Below are 14,932 nucleotides of genomic sequence, written 5' to 3' on the forward strand. Positions count from 1 at the left end.
TGAGTCATCTGCATAACTATTACCAAGTTGTGATATGAATTCTCTTCACTTAACAAGATCTGTTAATTAATTTTATTGAACGTTTTTAAAAAATAAGCTATTCTTTATTAATTTCAATTGATAATTATAATGTGAGCATTTTAATGATCTGAAACTGTTATATTGTTCGCTTTCACTGTTCGTTTTACAAAAATCAAATAATAAATCGCACTGTTTTGCCATCTTCTTCAATAACTATTGTAGAATTTTTGTATTTCAACAAATTTGTTGCTCTCTTAGTTGTCCACTCACTGTATCCATATTTATAAAATTCAGGTAATTTTTCTATTTTGGCTTCACTTGCTAGCCAATCATTATATTCCCATTGATATCCAGGCTCAAATGCATGAGGATATTTAGACGTTTGTGAAACTAATTCTTCTGACATTTTTTCCTGTGATGGTAAATTAGTTTCACCCAAAAGAATGCTCAAGAAATATTGAATCTATAACAAAGAATAATCAAAACATAAGTAAATTTAAAGCTCTTCAAACCATTTAAATTAATTCTCGCTAAGTTTGAAAGTTCAGGATTAGTACCTGCATGTGAAACATAGGAAAAGGAATAACTCGAGACGGTACTCCCACAATTGCCATTTTGGGATGTTGAATATTAATTAAATGTTTATAGAGCGGTGTCACATGATTACCATTTATTACTTTAACTTTACATGTTTCGTTCAAAAATGGGAATGAATATTTATATCCTGTACAAAGTAAGAAGGCATCAGCAGTTACCGTTGTCCCATCTTTAAGATGAAAGTCGTTTCCATTGATAAATTCTACACCCATTGTTTCAGTCATATTCGATGGCAATGGACTAATCAATCTAAAAAAGCAATTAAAAAATTCTTGAAGTGAAATTATAAATGAATATTAATATTTATTATTAATAGAAGCTTTGTAATAAAAATTAAAAAACATATCATGATTATTCAAACATTTCATACCTATCACGATTATGACTTAAATAAACATGATTAGCATAGTGAGTAATTTCTATTCCAATATCGATTCCAGACGGTCCTGATCCAAGAATCAAAACAGTTTTTCCAGTATATTTTTCTGGAGTTCGATAGTCATGGCTATGCATCAAATCTCCAGAAAATGTTTCAATGCCAGAAATTGATGGTATAATAGGATCTACATAATGTCTAAAAATAATAGTAAGACCTTAGAAACTTTTATAGAATTATTAGTCATTAGTTCAGTTATCTTATTACATTACCCGTTACAAACTAAAATAGCATCAAAATATTTATCTTCAGTTTTTTGGGTCAATATATTTTTTATAGTTACTTTCCACGTTGTTTCGTGCCAATTATCGTCTTCAGTTATTGGTAAAACGTTTTCAACTCTGGTATTGAACTAGTTCCAATCAAAAAGAGTAAATAAATAAATCACCTGTCATAAAGTACAAAAAATTTTACAAAAAAAAAGCAAACCACCTGAATGTACTGACAAAGATTAAAATGATCGGCATAGTCCTGTAGGTATTTTAAAATTTGTTGATGAGTTCCACAGCTTGGTTGAGATTGATTCATGCGTTGAAAATCAGGAAAATTCATCAGTTTTAAAGGAATATTTGTCCTACAATAAAATTAATAATGCTCAAGTTTTTCTATAATTCAAAATTTGAAATTAAAACAAAATTATGATTATTATATTAATCAATGTTTAATTTTATTTGTATCATTTTGAAGTTTTTCAACTTACTTAAGATCTTTATACATGCTTGAATGAATGGGAAGCCCATTATGAAATCCAACTTTTTCAGTATAAACCCATGTTCCACCAATAACATCACACTGTTCAAAAACCGCGGGTTCAAATTTCTGCAAGTCACTAGCGAGATGACGAACTGAGCATAATCCTGCAGCACCAGCTCCAATGACGCAAACTCTTATTCGTTCTCTTTTTATTTCACCATCAGCTTCACGATTTTTTCTTCCACTCATTTTTAATAAAACTAAAAATCATAAAATCTTATCTGTGTTAAATACCAATAAAAACATTCAAAGGTATAAACAAAAAAGACCATTAAATTTCTATAGTGGTATAGGAATCGTATTGCAATGGGATGTAATATATGATAGAAAACAAGGCAACTGAGTATATTTATATCTACAAGTTGTAGAGATAAATGAAAAATGCGGGAACTAAATAGACATTCAAATAATATTCTACACGCGTACAAATCTTTAATAACATTGTCATGTTGTTGGGAATTTAAAGCTGTAATTGCTTACTATCAAAAATTTCAAATAAAAAGTCAACCAGAGGAAGCTTTTTGCGGAAATCTTGGTTTAGAAAGACACAAAAGACATAATAGATAACATTTAAAGAATATAATGATTATAATAATAACCATTACAATTTGATAAGCGACATAAATTATGAAGTATGTCTTCAAAGAAGTTGATAAAGTACAAAAATTCCATTGCATGTGTATTAACTTTATCAGCAAACGTCCGTTGTTATTAATATCATTATTATTATTATAATGCTATTATCAAATTACGAAGTCAAAAAGAAATATAAGTACATATAAAATAATAACAAATTTTGTAAGATACATCTTTAATTAGGCCAATTGAATTTTTTTAGATAATCTTATTTTCACACAATCACAGAAAATATTTCGTCATTACAAAATTACCTCCACGACGTATTATTATTTTAAAGTACACAATTTAATAGTACGCCTTGTTATTTTATTTCATTGTCTAATTGCTGTGGTAAAATACAAGTCATTAATCATAACAGAGATATAAAAATACGTTTGAAAAAAAAAATGACCTCATTTTTCGTATTTCCTAGTCAATGAGCTAGGTTATTTTAAAAAGAAATGTTAATAAATGATCTATAAACAATTTAAATAAAAAATTACAAATAATTTGGTGTTATTATTTATTGTGTAAATACTTTATTTATCGCTAAGTCTTATTACGTTACTTATTTAACAGTAATAAAAATGAAAATGATAATAATAAAAATAATAAAATAGACAATATTAATATTTGTTTTATGAATATGATAAATATAAAATTTAAAATTAATTTGAATGTCCTTAATAAATGCGTGATCGATTTCTAATGAATTACTATTAATCTATTAATCAATTATTAACAATGTACTTATTTTTATTCAATTAATTTTATTAATTTTTTTTTCGTCGATCGAACGTTTAATAATCGAACATTTTAAAAAATTTCATCTCATTACACATGTACAAAATGAGCAATTTATTTATTTCTAAGTTTCGTTTACTCCTTTTTGTTTACGGATAATTTTTAATTACAACAAAAAGTCTTTATTCGGGCGGATTTTTTTATTTCTCTTTTTTAGTATCCTAAAATTACTTTTCATTTCATTTGTTCATTCCTAATTTCAACGATATTTTAAAAGAAAAACAAAAAATTTCTATATACAATCTTGTATTTTCTACATACATTAATATTTAATCATTTAATTAATTAAGTATTAATTTATAACCATTAATAAGATTAGTCTTGATTGTTCAATAAACACACAGAGGGTAAGAAAGTTTTTTTAAATAAAAAAACCCAAGGAAAAATTCAGGAGTTTGTCTGGCAATTCATTTTAAGGAATTAAGGAACCACAAACCACTGGAGAATGGAAGAACGACGTGATCGTGATCGGGAGCATATCTGCAGGATAAAGTATGGATTCTTTTTAATTAATATTATTACTAATATTATTATGTTTTTGGTGAGTAATTTGTTGTATTGATAAAAAATGTTTATTGTTTATTTATTTTCAACCCTCGCTTACGGAAGACAATGAGCTTCGTGTTGAACCCGCCGTATGGTGAGTTAAATCTGGAAGATCTGATGGCAGACATAGTGGCATAGCACTTGGACCATAAATAGCTTCTTGCTCTTCTAATTGTATTGCAAATTGTTCTTCTAGTCTCTGCAATACAAAGAATATTGTTCAAAATATTTTCTTTAATAGAACAATATTAATTTTCTCTCAAACACCACCTGTCCTAGTTTTCATTTTCTCTAGATTAAAATTCAAACTTATTGAAAACAAAATCCAAAAAATAATTCAAAACATAAATTAAATTAATTCGCAAATAAAAATTTTTAAAAAGAAAAAGAAAAAAACTGACCTTAAATTTTTTTTTTAATTCTTTCTCTTCATTCTCGTCAAAGGTACTAGTTTATTTCATTTTTTTATGCAAAAAAAAGCAAAACTTTCTAATGATAAATAGAAATAAGTGATAAGAAAAACAAATACAAAAACAAAAAGCATAATGTAAACAAAATAAATGTATAAAGCGACATAAATGTAAATTTTCACCCAGTGGTTTTACATATAATTGTGTCAATTCAACTATGTAATGAATGAAAAAAATAAAACAAAATATTATTTAGTAATATATTATCCATTGAACAGATATTATTACTTTCAATAAATTATTGTAACCATCTTAATCGATGCATGGTACGTAAAGATTTAATAAATAGATTATTAAAAAAAAAATTAATTGTTGAATATTTAAACATGTGCACCCCTATAATTCTACTATTCATATACCAATAAAATGAAATATATAATAATTCTCTATCAAAACATTACATGTATAGATCACTAGTTGTTTTAGTACAACGATATAATATTTACAAAAAATTTATTATATAATAAACATATTAAATATTATATCGAAGTTAATATGAACTAAATATGGCATGAGAATATTGACTGTTAAGTAATTTCATTACTAATGGATCATGATAAATCAAAGCAGTGACAAGAGACACAAAGTGTGTAATTGATTGAAACAATGATGAATGTAAAGTTTGAAGTAAACAATGAACGATTATTGGATTAGAAACTGAAATTTCAACAATGGACGGAGAGAGAATGGAAGAAACGAGCAGATTATTTACGAGGGGGTGGGTTCACAATACGAGTGGGTCTGGACAAGGTTCCAGTCATTGAACTGGTATCTGAGCCTGTTTTCAAATTGACTCTGGGAATTGTAATGGAAGTTGGTGAATTAGGAGTAGAACGAGCTAGTCGGGGTGACAATTTCCATTGATCTACCACCGACAACGTTGTGTAAGCAAGTGTAGATATAGAAATACGAGAAGGTCGGGATGGTAGATAATCTTTGTAGCGTAACTCCAATTCTTCCATTTCACGCGCCAGCTGGGCCTCTAAATTCTACAAAAGAAAAAGGTCAAGATTTTTTGTTTAAAGTTTTGTTGTGTGGATTTTATAGAATTCACTGAAGATGGAATTTCTAATGAAGATGGAGTATTTATCTAGAAAATATGTACGATAGCCTAGACTAATTAAATATCTATAAATAATGACTAAAAATTGTTCGTTCGAAGATTACCTTCAATCTATAGTTTTCAACAACAAATAAAAAAATTTATTTATAAAATGACCTAATTTTTATTTTTTCGCGTTCAATAAATCATTAATATCACAGTTTTAATACGGTCTATACAAATATCAGCTCACTTTTGAAAAAATACAAATGTTTACACAATAAAAAAATATTCACTATGCTTATTTCACATCGTACGTTTTATGATTAAAGCTTTTATTCATGTAGCATAAATTAAAAAATTATAACGTAAGCATGAATTTAAAAAAATAAATATAAATGTAAAAAAAATGTAAGAATTATGTAAATAGATACAAAAAATCAATTGTTTACCTGTTTTCTGGGTTTCAACTGCGCTTTCCACTCCCTCAATTCTTTCGTATATGCCTCCTCCTGTTCTTTTAGTTTCATCGTCTCATGCTCCATCAACATCTTCCTTTTTTCATTTTGCAACTGTTCTAGTTCTTTGATTGTCGCATCGCTCTGCGCTCTTACCTCTTCCAACTGTCTTGCATGCTTCAATTCAAATCGCTGTTGCTCAGCTCTATATCTCTTTTTCTCATTTTCTTGGAATTTTTTCAGTTTCTCCCTCTCAGCATCAGGATCTGGCGTAAGAGTTGAGGAAATTGAAATTCTCATAGATTCTCTAAACATCATTTCTCTAGCTTTCATTTCATTCCTTATTCGTTTCGGTAAATTTCTGCGTTCAATTGTCTGTCTTTTAATCAACTCATCTTCCTTTCTTAAGTTCATTCTTTTCATCTGCTCCAGTTCTTTGTCGTGCCTTATGAGCATTTGATGTCGTTGTAAAAAGAAAATATCCTTCAACTGTTTCTTCAATAACTGCTGCCTTTCATGAATTTGCCTTTCTTCCAATTCCCAAATTGCAGCCTCTCTGTTACGCATCAATTGTTGTTTTTGCTGAAGGAATTGTCGATCCATCAATGCAATTTTTTCTCTGTAAGAATCTGAAAGCCTTCTCAACGAAGTATCATGACTGTCATTTAATTTTTCCATGAATATTTTTTCTCTTTCTTCATGTTCTGCTTCTAACTTCTCTTTTCTAGTTTTGAATGCACTCTTTCGTTTCTCTTTGGGCATCAAATCTACTTCTTGTTTTAAAAGTCTCAACTCTTGTTTCAGGCTTTCTCGGAATTGTTTCAATTCTCTTTCTTGTTCACTACGGATTTTTTTCGAAGCCAAACGGAAATCAGCTTCTTGTTGAGCTTCAGCTCGTTCGATTTGTTGTCTCTGCTGTCTTGTCAAATTTTCTAAATCTGCATCCGCACCACGTTCCAACATCTGTCTTTCTTGCTCAAACTTCCTTTCTTGTTGATCCTTTGTAAAGTGAGCTTTTTGCGTCAGATCTTGGAACTGTTTCTGCTCCATCTTTTGTAACATTTTCAATTCTCTCAACTCTTGCTTCCGGAATATTTGATCATCATAAATTCGACCATTTTCATCATCTCCATAAATAACTTTTGACGTTGTAGTTGTTACAACAACTCCATCAATTTCGAATTTTCTCGTTCTCTTTCTTGTTTTCTTCTTCAAATTCATCATTTGAATGTCTTCCTTAGTTTTCGTTCTCGGCACTTCTCGATTATATTCAGGCTTTCTTCTCAAAACAACTCCATCATCTTCCTCCGATTGTCGAGATTCATGAACCACATGATTTTCTTTATTCGATCCTCGACTATCTTGACTAATTGTTGTGGAAATTGACTCAGCATCTGATTTATCAATAGATTTGTTTGGAGTATGTGATCGAGTTGAGCTGGCATCACTGTGAGATCGAGAACCTTCATAACAATCGGGTGACGTTCGTTTGGTCTTGATTTCTTTCTGATTTATTACTCCATTCATTTTTTTTATGCCAACATTATCAACATCTGTTGCACTTACCGTTGTTCCAGTGATGATCATTGCAGTTTTGTTCGCTTCGTCACCACTATCACTCTTGGAGCTTAATCTTTCTGAACTTAAATCACTATGCGACGATTCAGATCGTATAACATTTTGTTTCCCAACAATTGATGAATCTTTGACTTGTTCTTTTTCATCTCCAACAGTTACTACAGACACGTGACTAGTATCCTGAAGTTCATCGACAATAGGACTGACAATAATGACCTCAGATTCATCTAATTTCTTACCGATTCGCTTAGAGGCTTCAGTAATAATGATTGGTTGTTCTTGAGGTGTGTATTCCAATGAATCTAAACTTGTAAATCCATCATCATCAGTAGAGCTTTCATTTACTTGAGTTTTATTCGTCTCATTGGCTACAATCACGACTTCTGAAGATGGAGATGGTCTCAAAAGAGGTAGCGTTGCTGCTGCATCGATCAAAACTGGTGGATGCGTTGTTACTACTGTTACTTGACTTATATTAGACGCCAAACTATTTGAAGGATCTGGAGAATCTGAAGTAATGCGAACTGTGGTTGATGATGATCTAATATCTGGTTCTTGAGATTTGCCAGTTATCACTACGACATCTCCATTGTCTTGTCGAGTTACACTTCGACTTCTCACTGGTGTCGATGTAATTACGGATACCACACTTGAATCTTGTCGGTGGACACTTCGATCCACCATGTCACGATTCTTCTCTTGAGCAAGAGCGTTTTTGTTAAACTCTGGGGCAAATTTATTGTCCGGAGAGTCGAGTCTTGATGAGTCTACACTTCTGCTCTTTGTTAATTCCGTCTTTGGACTTTCGTAGTTAGTTTTTATGTTTTCTACAGAACTTGCTTTTACATTTTTATCTACCATTGAAGCTTGATGCTTTTCCGATACCATAGATATACGTTTTTCTAAGACCGCTGTCAATTTTTCTTCCACCGATCGACGTTTTGCGTCCAAGCTTTTCCTATTTTCTGACTGTTTTTCATGTCTTGGACGTTCGTGTACTCGATCTCGAACTCTAATGAGAAAATAAAATAAAAAGTAAAAACAATGTTATATATTATTACTTGTTTTTTGTATAAAAGTAATCTCTTACCCTTTCAATTCTTCTAATGAAGTTTGTTTATCTTGACTTAATTTCCTCTTTTCAACATGCACATTCTCTTTTATTGCTGTTACGTTATCTTCAACCTTTTCCACCGATAACTTTTTATTTTTATCTACTGTTACTGATGAATTAGAAATATCACTGACATTATTTTCACGAAGTACTGTTGGCTCTTTTTCTACTAAATCAATCGTAACTGGTCGTTCATTTTTATCTACAGAATTCATTTTCTCTATGACTTTTGGAGGGCTTTCAATTTCTTCATTCCGACTATTTTGACGTATAGGTGGTGGTGGTGGTGGCGCTGGTCCTTTTTCACGAGATGTACGACGTTCATTACTCTCTCCCGTTGTTGGAGGTTTTGGTGCCTTTAGAAAAATTAATTTTTTTTTTAAGAATAAAAGTAATTTATATAAGAAAGTTAATGTAATTCTTACAGGTTTTTTATCAACAGATAAAGGAATATTTTCCTTAGATTCTGTTTTACGGAGTTTCTTGTTCTTTTCTTCTTTTTCAGAGTCGCGGTTCATCTCACGCTTATTGCTTTCCTCCTTCTTCGGTTCTTCCGGCGACACAATATTATCCTTTTCAGCAACTAAAGAAATAAATTGACAATTAGTTTTTTTTTAATAAAAGGATTACATCAATTAATTTTAGTTAAAAGAAAAACTAACGTTTAACTTCAGTGTCGCTGCGCATCGACGTTGAATCATCTGCGAGTTGGTCCAACTCCAGAGGCAGCTGCGACGTGCGCTGCTCCTGAAAGAGTAAATAAAAAGAATATATTAAAAAATATAAAAGTAAATATTTTATAAAATAAACTGTAAAATTGAAATATATTAATTTAAAAATCTAATATTAAATGAAAATTGATTACCCGTGAAGATGTTGAATCTTGAATTTAAAAAAGATTTTATTAATAAATGCACATGTAGATTGATTAATACTATATAATATTTTTTTTAACCGCAACTAAAAAGATACTTCATATTTCTGATATAAAAAATTATGAGTAATTGATATAAAAAAATGAAGCTAAATTTTTTGAAATTGAAAAAATTCTGAAAAATTGGAATCTAAATGAAAGGGTTATAGTTACTGACCTGACAGTTGGATGGGTGATGGGGCTGGCGAGGCCCAGGAGAGCCGCATGCACAGCCAAATGTTAAAAATTACAACAGCACATTCAAAATTTAATTGAAACATCGGCTAACTTATAATTATAGAAATTGATTAAACGTTTATCTATTGAATAAAAGATAATCTACCAAGACATCTAAGTCTGTAGAAGCTAAAAGAAAAATCTACAACTTGATAAATATCTCTAGCCTACATTGAACATTCATTCATTCTAATTTAAAGATTAATGTAAATTTTATCAGGAATTATTATTTTATTTGTAAACCATGGATTCATTAAAAATGTTTGTAAAATGAGGAAAAATTATGTTTACAATACAAAAATAATAAAAAACGAAGGATAATATTTAAAAAAATTCAATCACAATTTCCAATGCAAGGCGTAGCAATAAAGAAAAATGGTTTTTTCAACATCGATGCTACGTATTGTTGTCTCGGGAGCAGCTTACCAATCCGCTGATACTGTTCTCTGTGTTTTTTCGCCTTTTTGGCCTTCTATCATTGTGCAAGCGTGTAAAATAATTTATATAATCATTTTTTCTTTTAAATCGAATTAAACGAAAAATATTTTTCAATCAAAAAATATTATAACAAGCCTAATGCTTGGATTTATAATTTATTTTTACTCTTTCTCTCTCGCTTTTATTATTTGAACATGCCTACTCTAAATAATCAGACATTATTTAAAATAAAAAATTGAACAGATTTTTTTAAAACAATTACTTCTTGATCATAGATTTTCACTATTAAAAAAAATTCTAAAAATCTGTTCATTTTTTTATTACTTTATGTCGTAAACTTGCAATAACCAATGCAGTTTTTTTGATGTCAATAAAGTTAAATTGATGTATGACGTGCGAGGAGACTATGTATCCCGAGGGTTTACGAAAACTATTATAATTGATTTAATAGACAATATAATAATGTAAATTAAAATAGCAATAAATCAATAAACTTACTTCGGCTTCTTCATCGACAAGCTCTTCTTCAACAACATCAGCCTTGTATTCTAATAAAAGATCGCGGATTGGTTTCGAATCAAGCGTCCGATTAATAAATGGGTGCTTGAGAAGTTCATCTGCAGTAGGCCTCGTTGTTGGATCTTTTATTAAAGCTTTTGCTATAAAGTCATTAAATTCTTTACTCCATTTTCCTGGTTGCTCTAGCTTGGGTGGATCACTCTTTTGAATCTTTAATAATACTCTCATTGGTGACATCTCATGATTAGGAGGTTCCATTTGAGCAAATTCTATTAATGTTATACCCAGAGACCAAATATCCACCTATTATAATAAATCATTTGTTATTACAGAATATTTAAAATTCTTTCATTCATTTTTCTATGCTATTCGTTGGTTTTTTTTGTTAAGGAAAAATTTTTTTACAATCACCTTGAAATCGTATGGGTTGTCTCGAAATGTCTCACATAATACCACTTCCGGCGCCATCCAATAAGGCGTACCAATAAACGTATCGTGTTTCTGCAATGTATGTTTATTCTTTGCAGATACACCGAAGTCAGCTAAAAATTATTAAAAATGAATAATCATATTTTTATTCATCACATCATGTTTAATCATCTAGAGGTATTGCGTAAGAAGTTTTTTTTATTTCAATAAAAAAATCTTTTAACTTGTTTTCATGATTGAAAAATATTTTTTTATAATAAACATCAGTATTTTGATCGTATAATGTTCTGTTTAAAAATAAAATTAGCTTGACATTATTGATCTAACTTGATATAACATGAGCAAAAATTGCATGAGACATTTTACTTTTTATCGACGTTCTGCAAAACGTTATTAAGATGCTTATTATAGTTACCTACTTTTTAGAAGCATTAAAAAAGTGGAGTGAATATTTTCTATAAAAAATATTTCTAAGCGCCTTTTTTTCCACATAAAAAAACATTGAGGTTTTTTTTATGTAAAAACCTATCATTTTCATAAAATAATCTACTACCATCAGTATAAAATTATAAAGAAAACTTCAATATCCATGATTAAATGTGAATTGCATAAAAAATTACCAATTTTCACTCCACCAGCCATTGTCAATAGGACATTTCCGGCTTTCAAATCCCTATGTATGACTTTCGATTTGTGTAAAAAAGAAAGGCCTTTGGTCATTTGTTGACATACATATGATATTTGTGGCTCGGTCAATGCTTTTTCTAATTCAACCATAATCGAATCTACAGCACCACCGTCGCAGTATTCAATTAACATCTGAAAACGGTTAAATATTAATTAAAATTTAAAGACCGTAAACAATAATCATTTATATTTAACCAACTATTTACGCTCTAAGTATAAAATAGTAAAATAGCGATAAAACTAAAAATAAAAAAATTGTACGCAAGTTCTTACCCATAATTTTCCATCCATAAAATATGCTTCATGGAGTTCAACGACATTTGGATGTTTACACTCAGATAAAATGTCGATTTCTATCATAAAATCGCTCAGATCATCTTCACCTTCTAACGCACACATTTTTGCAGCAGCCAGCTGTTGCGTTTGTTTATGTTGTGCCTTAAAAAAAAATACATATTTAATTGATGAATAAACTCATTAGAATTAAGTACTAACACACTTAAATAATTTTTATTGTTAAAAAGCCATTGAAGTAGTAATAAATTTTTACGATCATTCATTGAACATATTAATCATAAAAAATAATTAATGAAGTTTAAATGATTACGCTATTACGTTGTATTGATAAGTTATATTGGTAGCTCTTTAACTAATGAATTATGATAAAAAAATATTTACCTTGTAAACTTTACCAAATGCACCATCACCAAGTTCTCCAATCATATCCCAAAATTCTGATGGATCACAATCCATTTTAATATTATTATAGAGTTTTTTCTTCTTTGCATCATTGCCACCGAAGTGGAATGCTTTCTTTAAATTTGATAGAAACGACATTTTCTTTTATTATAATGACTTTTCGTTTTCTATTTTCACTCTTATTTTTCGATTTTTGTTAAAGCAAAAAATAGTACAATACACAAAATAAGAAAATCTTTTCTTTTCAATTTATTTCTTATTCTTATCTCTTTTTGTGTTTATTCTTCTTTAATTATCTTCTTTGATTCTTTGTTTATATAAAAAGATTAATTTATAGGGACTAATTTTTATTCTATTACTAATTTTAGATCCCCACTAGCCTCCAGGGGATCAAATTTAATATCTCCCGCATCTTGATAAGAAGGAAATGGACAATTTTTCTCAGATAGTTATCAAAAATCCTGAGAAATTGATGCCAAAAATGGGTAAAGGGTCCATTTCTTGTTAAATTTTACCAAGTTTCTGAAAAATAAAAAATTCATGATCAATTAAATGTATATTAATAAATATGAATTCATGATCAAATATTTATTTCAAAATAATTTAAATAAAATAAAGAAATTGAAAAAAAGGTTCAGCTGTAAAACTAATGATAAATTTCTTTTTCTTAATAAAGAAAACTGGAGCGTTGAAGATCTGACATTCCACAACGAGAGATCACGTTTTTTGTTAACATTTCCAATAACTTTAGAAAGGAAAATCATCGAGATCGAAAATAGAAAAAATTTGAGAGAAAATTATTTTTCAATAACATCGTTTTGGAATCGATTTAATAATCAATGAAGAAATAGTTATAGATGCAACAAAAGACAGTTAACAATAAACAAAAACAACACTAATTTTTTCTTATAGAATAAAATTTAAACACACATAATTTATCAACATGTTTATTAATAAATAAACTTGAATGACAACATAATATTGATGACTTAATTTCTGATATGAAATAATTCTCAATAATCTACTTGATCGAATTTCACTATCATATTTATTACAGAAAAAAAGATATACCTAAGAGAGTCAAAGTAATTAATTTTAGACCACAAATAAAAATCAGGTTCTATTTATCTAGTTTATCTAAGCTTGATAAAACGTCTGGTATTTTTAACAGATAAATAATTATGATAAAATCCTTAAACAGAGTAAAAGAATATACAGTTCACACTTGATGATTCAATGATTACAACACATTTTCTTTGACTTTGCAAATTGTATTATCAAACAAATGTTATTATAACAATCACAAAATATAAATATAAACGATAATAATAAAAACAAAAAAGGTAGTATATTTACTCAAACAATGAAAAAATTAGATAATGAAACAATTTAATATTTAATGAGTTTGCTACATAATCTAGTAAATATATTTTTATGTAGATTTACTCATGATAATCGACTAGCGTAACGCATAATTTATGAACGTTACAGTTGAACGCACGAAAATAACATTACAAATTTTTATTTCCATTAATTTTTTTCAATTTTTAAAACAATATTTTTCATTCATCAATGTTAAATAATTCTTAATTAAGTAATAGCAATAATCAAATACTGCTCCAGATTGTTGTAAAAAGGATTGTAATAAATTATTAACAAGAATTTTAAGCTACTTTTTTAAAAAATCCACAATAAACATGACTCCATTTCTAAGAAATAAGGCACGTTTGGAAGAATGTGGTAAACTGAAAGAAGGAAAATGGAAACAGGTGTCAGAGAAAATTAGTAACAGTATAGCTGACACAATTTTGACAATTTTCTAAGCTTTCATATTCAATTAAAACTCACTAAAAGATAAAAAACATCAATTCGTTTTCTTTTCGAAGAAAGTTAACAAAAATAATGAGTACTGATTGATCTCATAGAATAAATAAACAAATAGTCTAAGTTAATAACATGAAATTCTATTACGAACATAATTCAATTAGCAATAAACAGATTTTTCATCGTATCTTGTCGTTCAAGTGCTAAAGAATCGGGCGCGTCCTCAAACAACATTTAAGTGTCAAGATTTGGCGAAAAAACAAACTAATTATTCAATATAATAAAATTTGTAAAAATTATAGAGATACATCTTTATGAAATCAAGAAACATTATTTATCTAAACAAACCATGAATCAAATTATTTGTTTACTTAATTATTTTTTTCTAAAGTGAAAGGTCATAAAGAATCGACAATTTCTTACCTCTCGCGCGTTAGGATTAACAATTTTCACGTTAACAATATCAATATTGTATTTATTTAATCACTATATCAACTTAATAATATTCACCATTAAAAACACTTTGATATTCATTAACTCTATTTCATAATAAATATCGAATAAATTTAATATTTTAGATAACAAATTAGCACACAAATAACTCAGTCAGTCGTCTGCTTGTGCACGGCCATTTTAATCGCAAGACGACACGCCTGGAAGTGACGTAATTTATAAAAACTGGCAGTAGAGGTCACTTTCTGTAGATTTGGAAAAATTCCCTAAAATGCTTTCTTTTAGGGACACCAAAA

At 28.9% G+C, this 14,932-nt stretch overlaps 2 protein-coding genes across 2 annotated transcripts; both read right to left on the reverse strand.

The window, feature by feature from the left end:
- Nucleotides 1-161: 161 nt before the first annotated feature.
- LOC118072367 (flavin-containing monooxygenase FMO GS-OX-like 4) lies at nt 162-2,358 on the reverse strand. Its single transcript, XM_035092181.1, has 6 exons — nt 1,755-2,358; nt 1,487-1,628; nt 1,267-1,406; nt 989-1,192; nt 579-867; nt 162-484 (listed from the first exon to the last, which is right to left on the reverse strand). Exons 1-6 carry the CDS (start codon nt 1,994-1,996, stop codon nt 194-196), a joined length of 1,308 nt encoding a protein of 435 aa, XP_034948072.1. The 5' UTR covers nt 1,997-2,358; the 3' UTR covers nt 162-193.
- Nucleotides 2,359-3,787: 1,429 nt separating this feature from the next.
- Nucleotides 3,788-14,831, reverse strand: Slik (Sterile20-like kinase). Its single transcript, XM_035092160.1, has 12 exons — nt 14,607-14,831; nt 12,339-12,881; nt 11,934-12,098; nt 11,594-11,792; nt 10,956-11,086; nt 10,524-10,847; nt 9,100-9,184; nt 8,863-9,020; nt 8,414-8,793; nt 5,740-8,335; nt 4,177-5,234; nt 3,788-3,974 (listed from the first exon to the last, which is right to left on the reverse strand). The coding sequence occupies exons 2-11, from the start codon at nt 12,495-12,497 to the stop codon at nt 4,950-4,952; spliced, it is 4,482 nt and encodes a 1,493-aa protein (XP_034948051.1). The 5' UTR covers nt 12,498-12,881; nt 14,607-14,831; the 3' UTR covers nt 3,788-3,974; nt 4,177-4,949.
- Nucleotides 14,832-14,932: the final 101 nt, after the last annotated feature.

This window comes from Chelonus insularis, unplaced genomic scaffold (assembly GCF_013357705.1).
Source record: "Chelonus insularis isolate UGA/USDA-ARS -01 unplaced genomic scaffold, ASM1335770v1 contig_93_pilon, whole genome shotgun sequence".
NCBI lineage: Eukaryota > Metazoa > Arthropoda > Insecta > Hymenoptera > Braconidae > Chelonus > Chelonus insularis.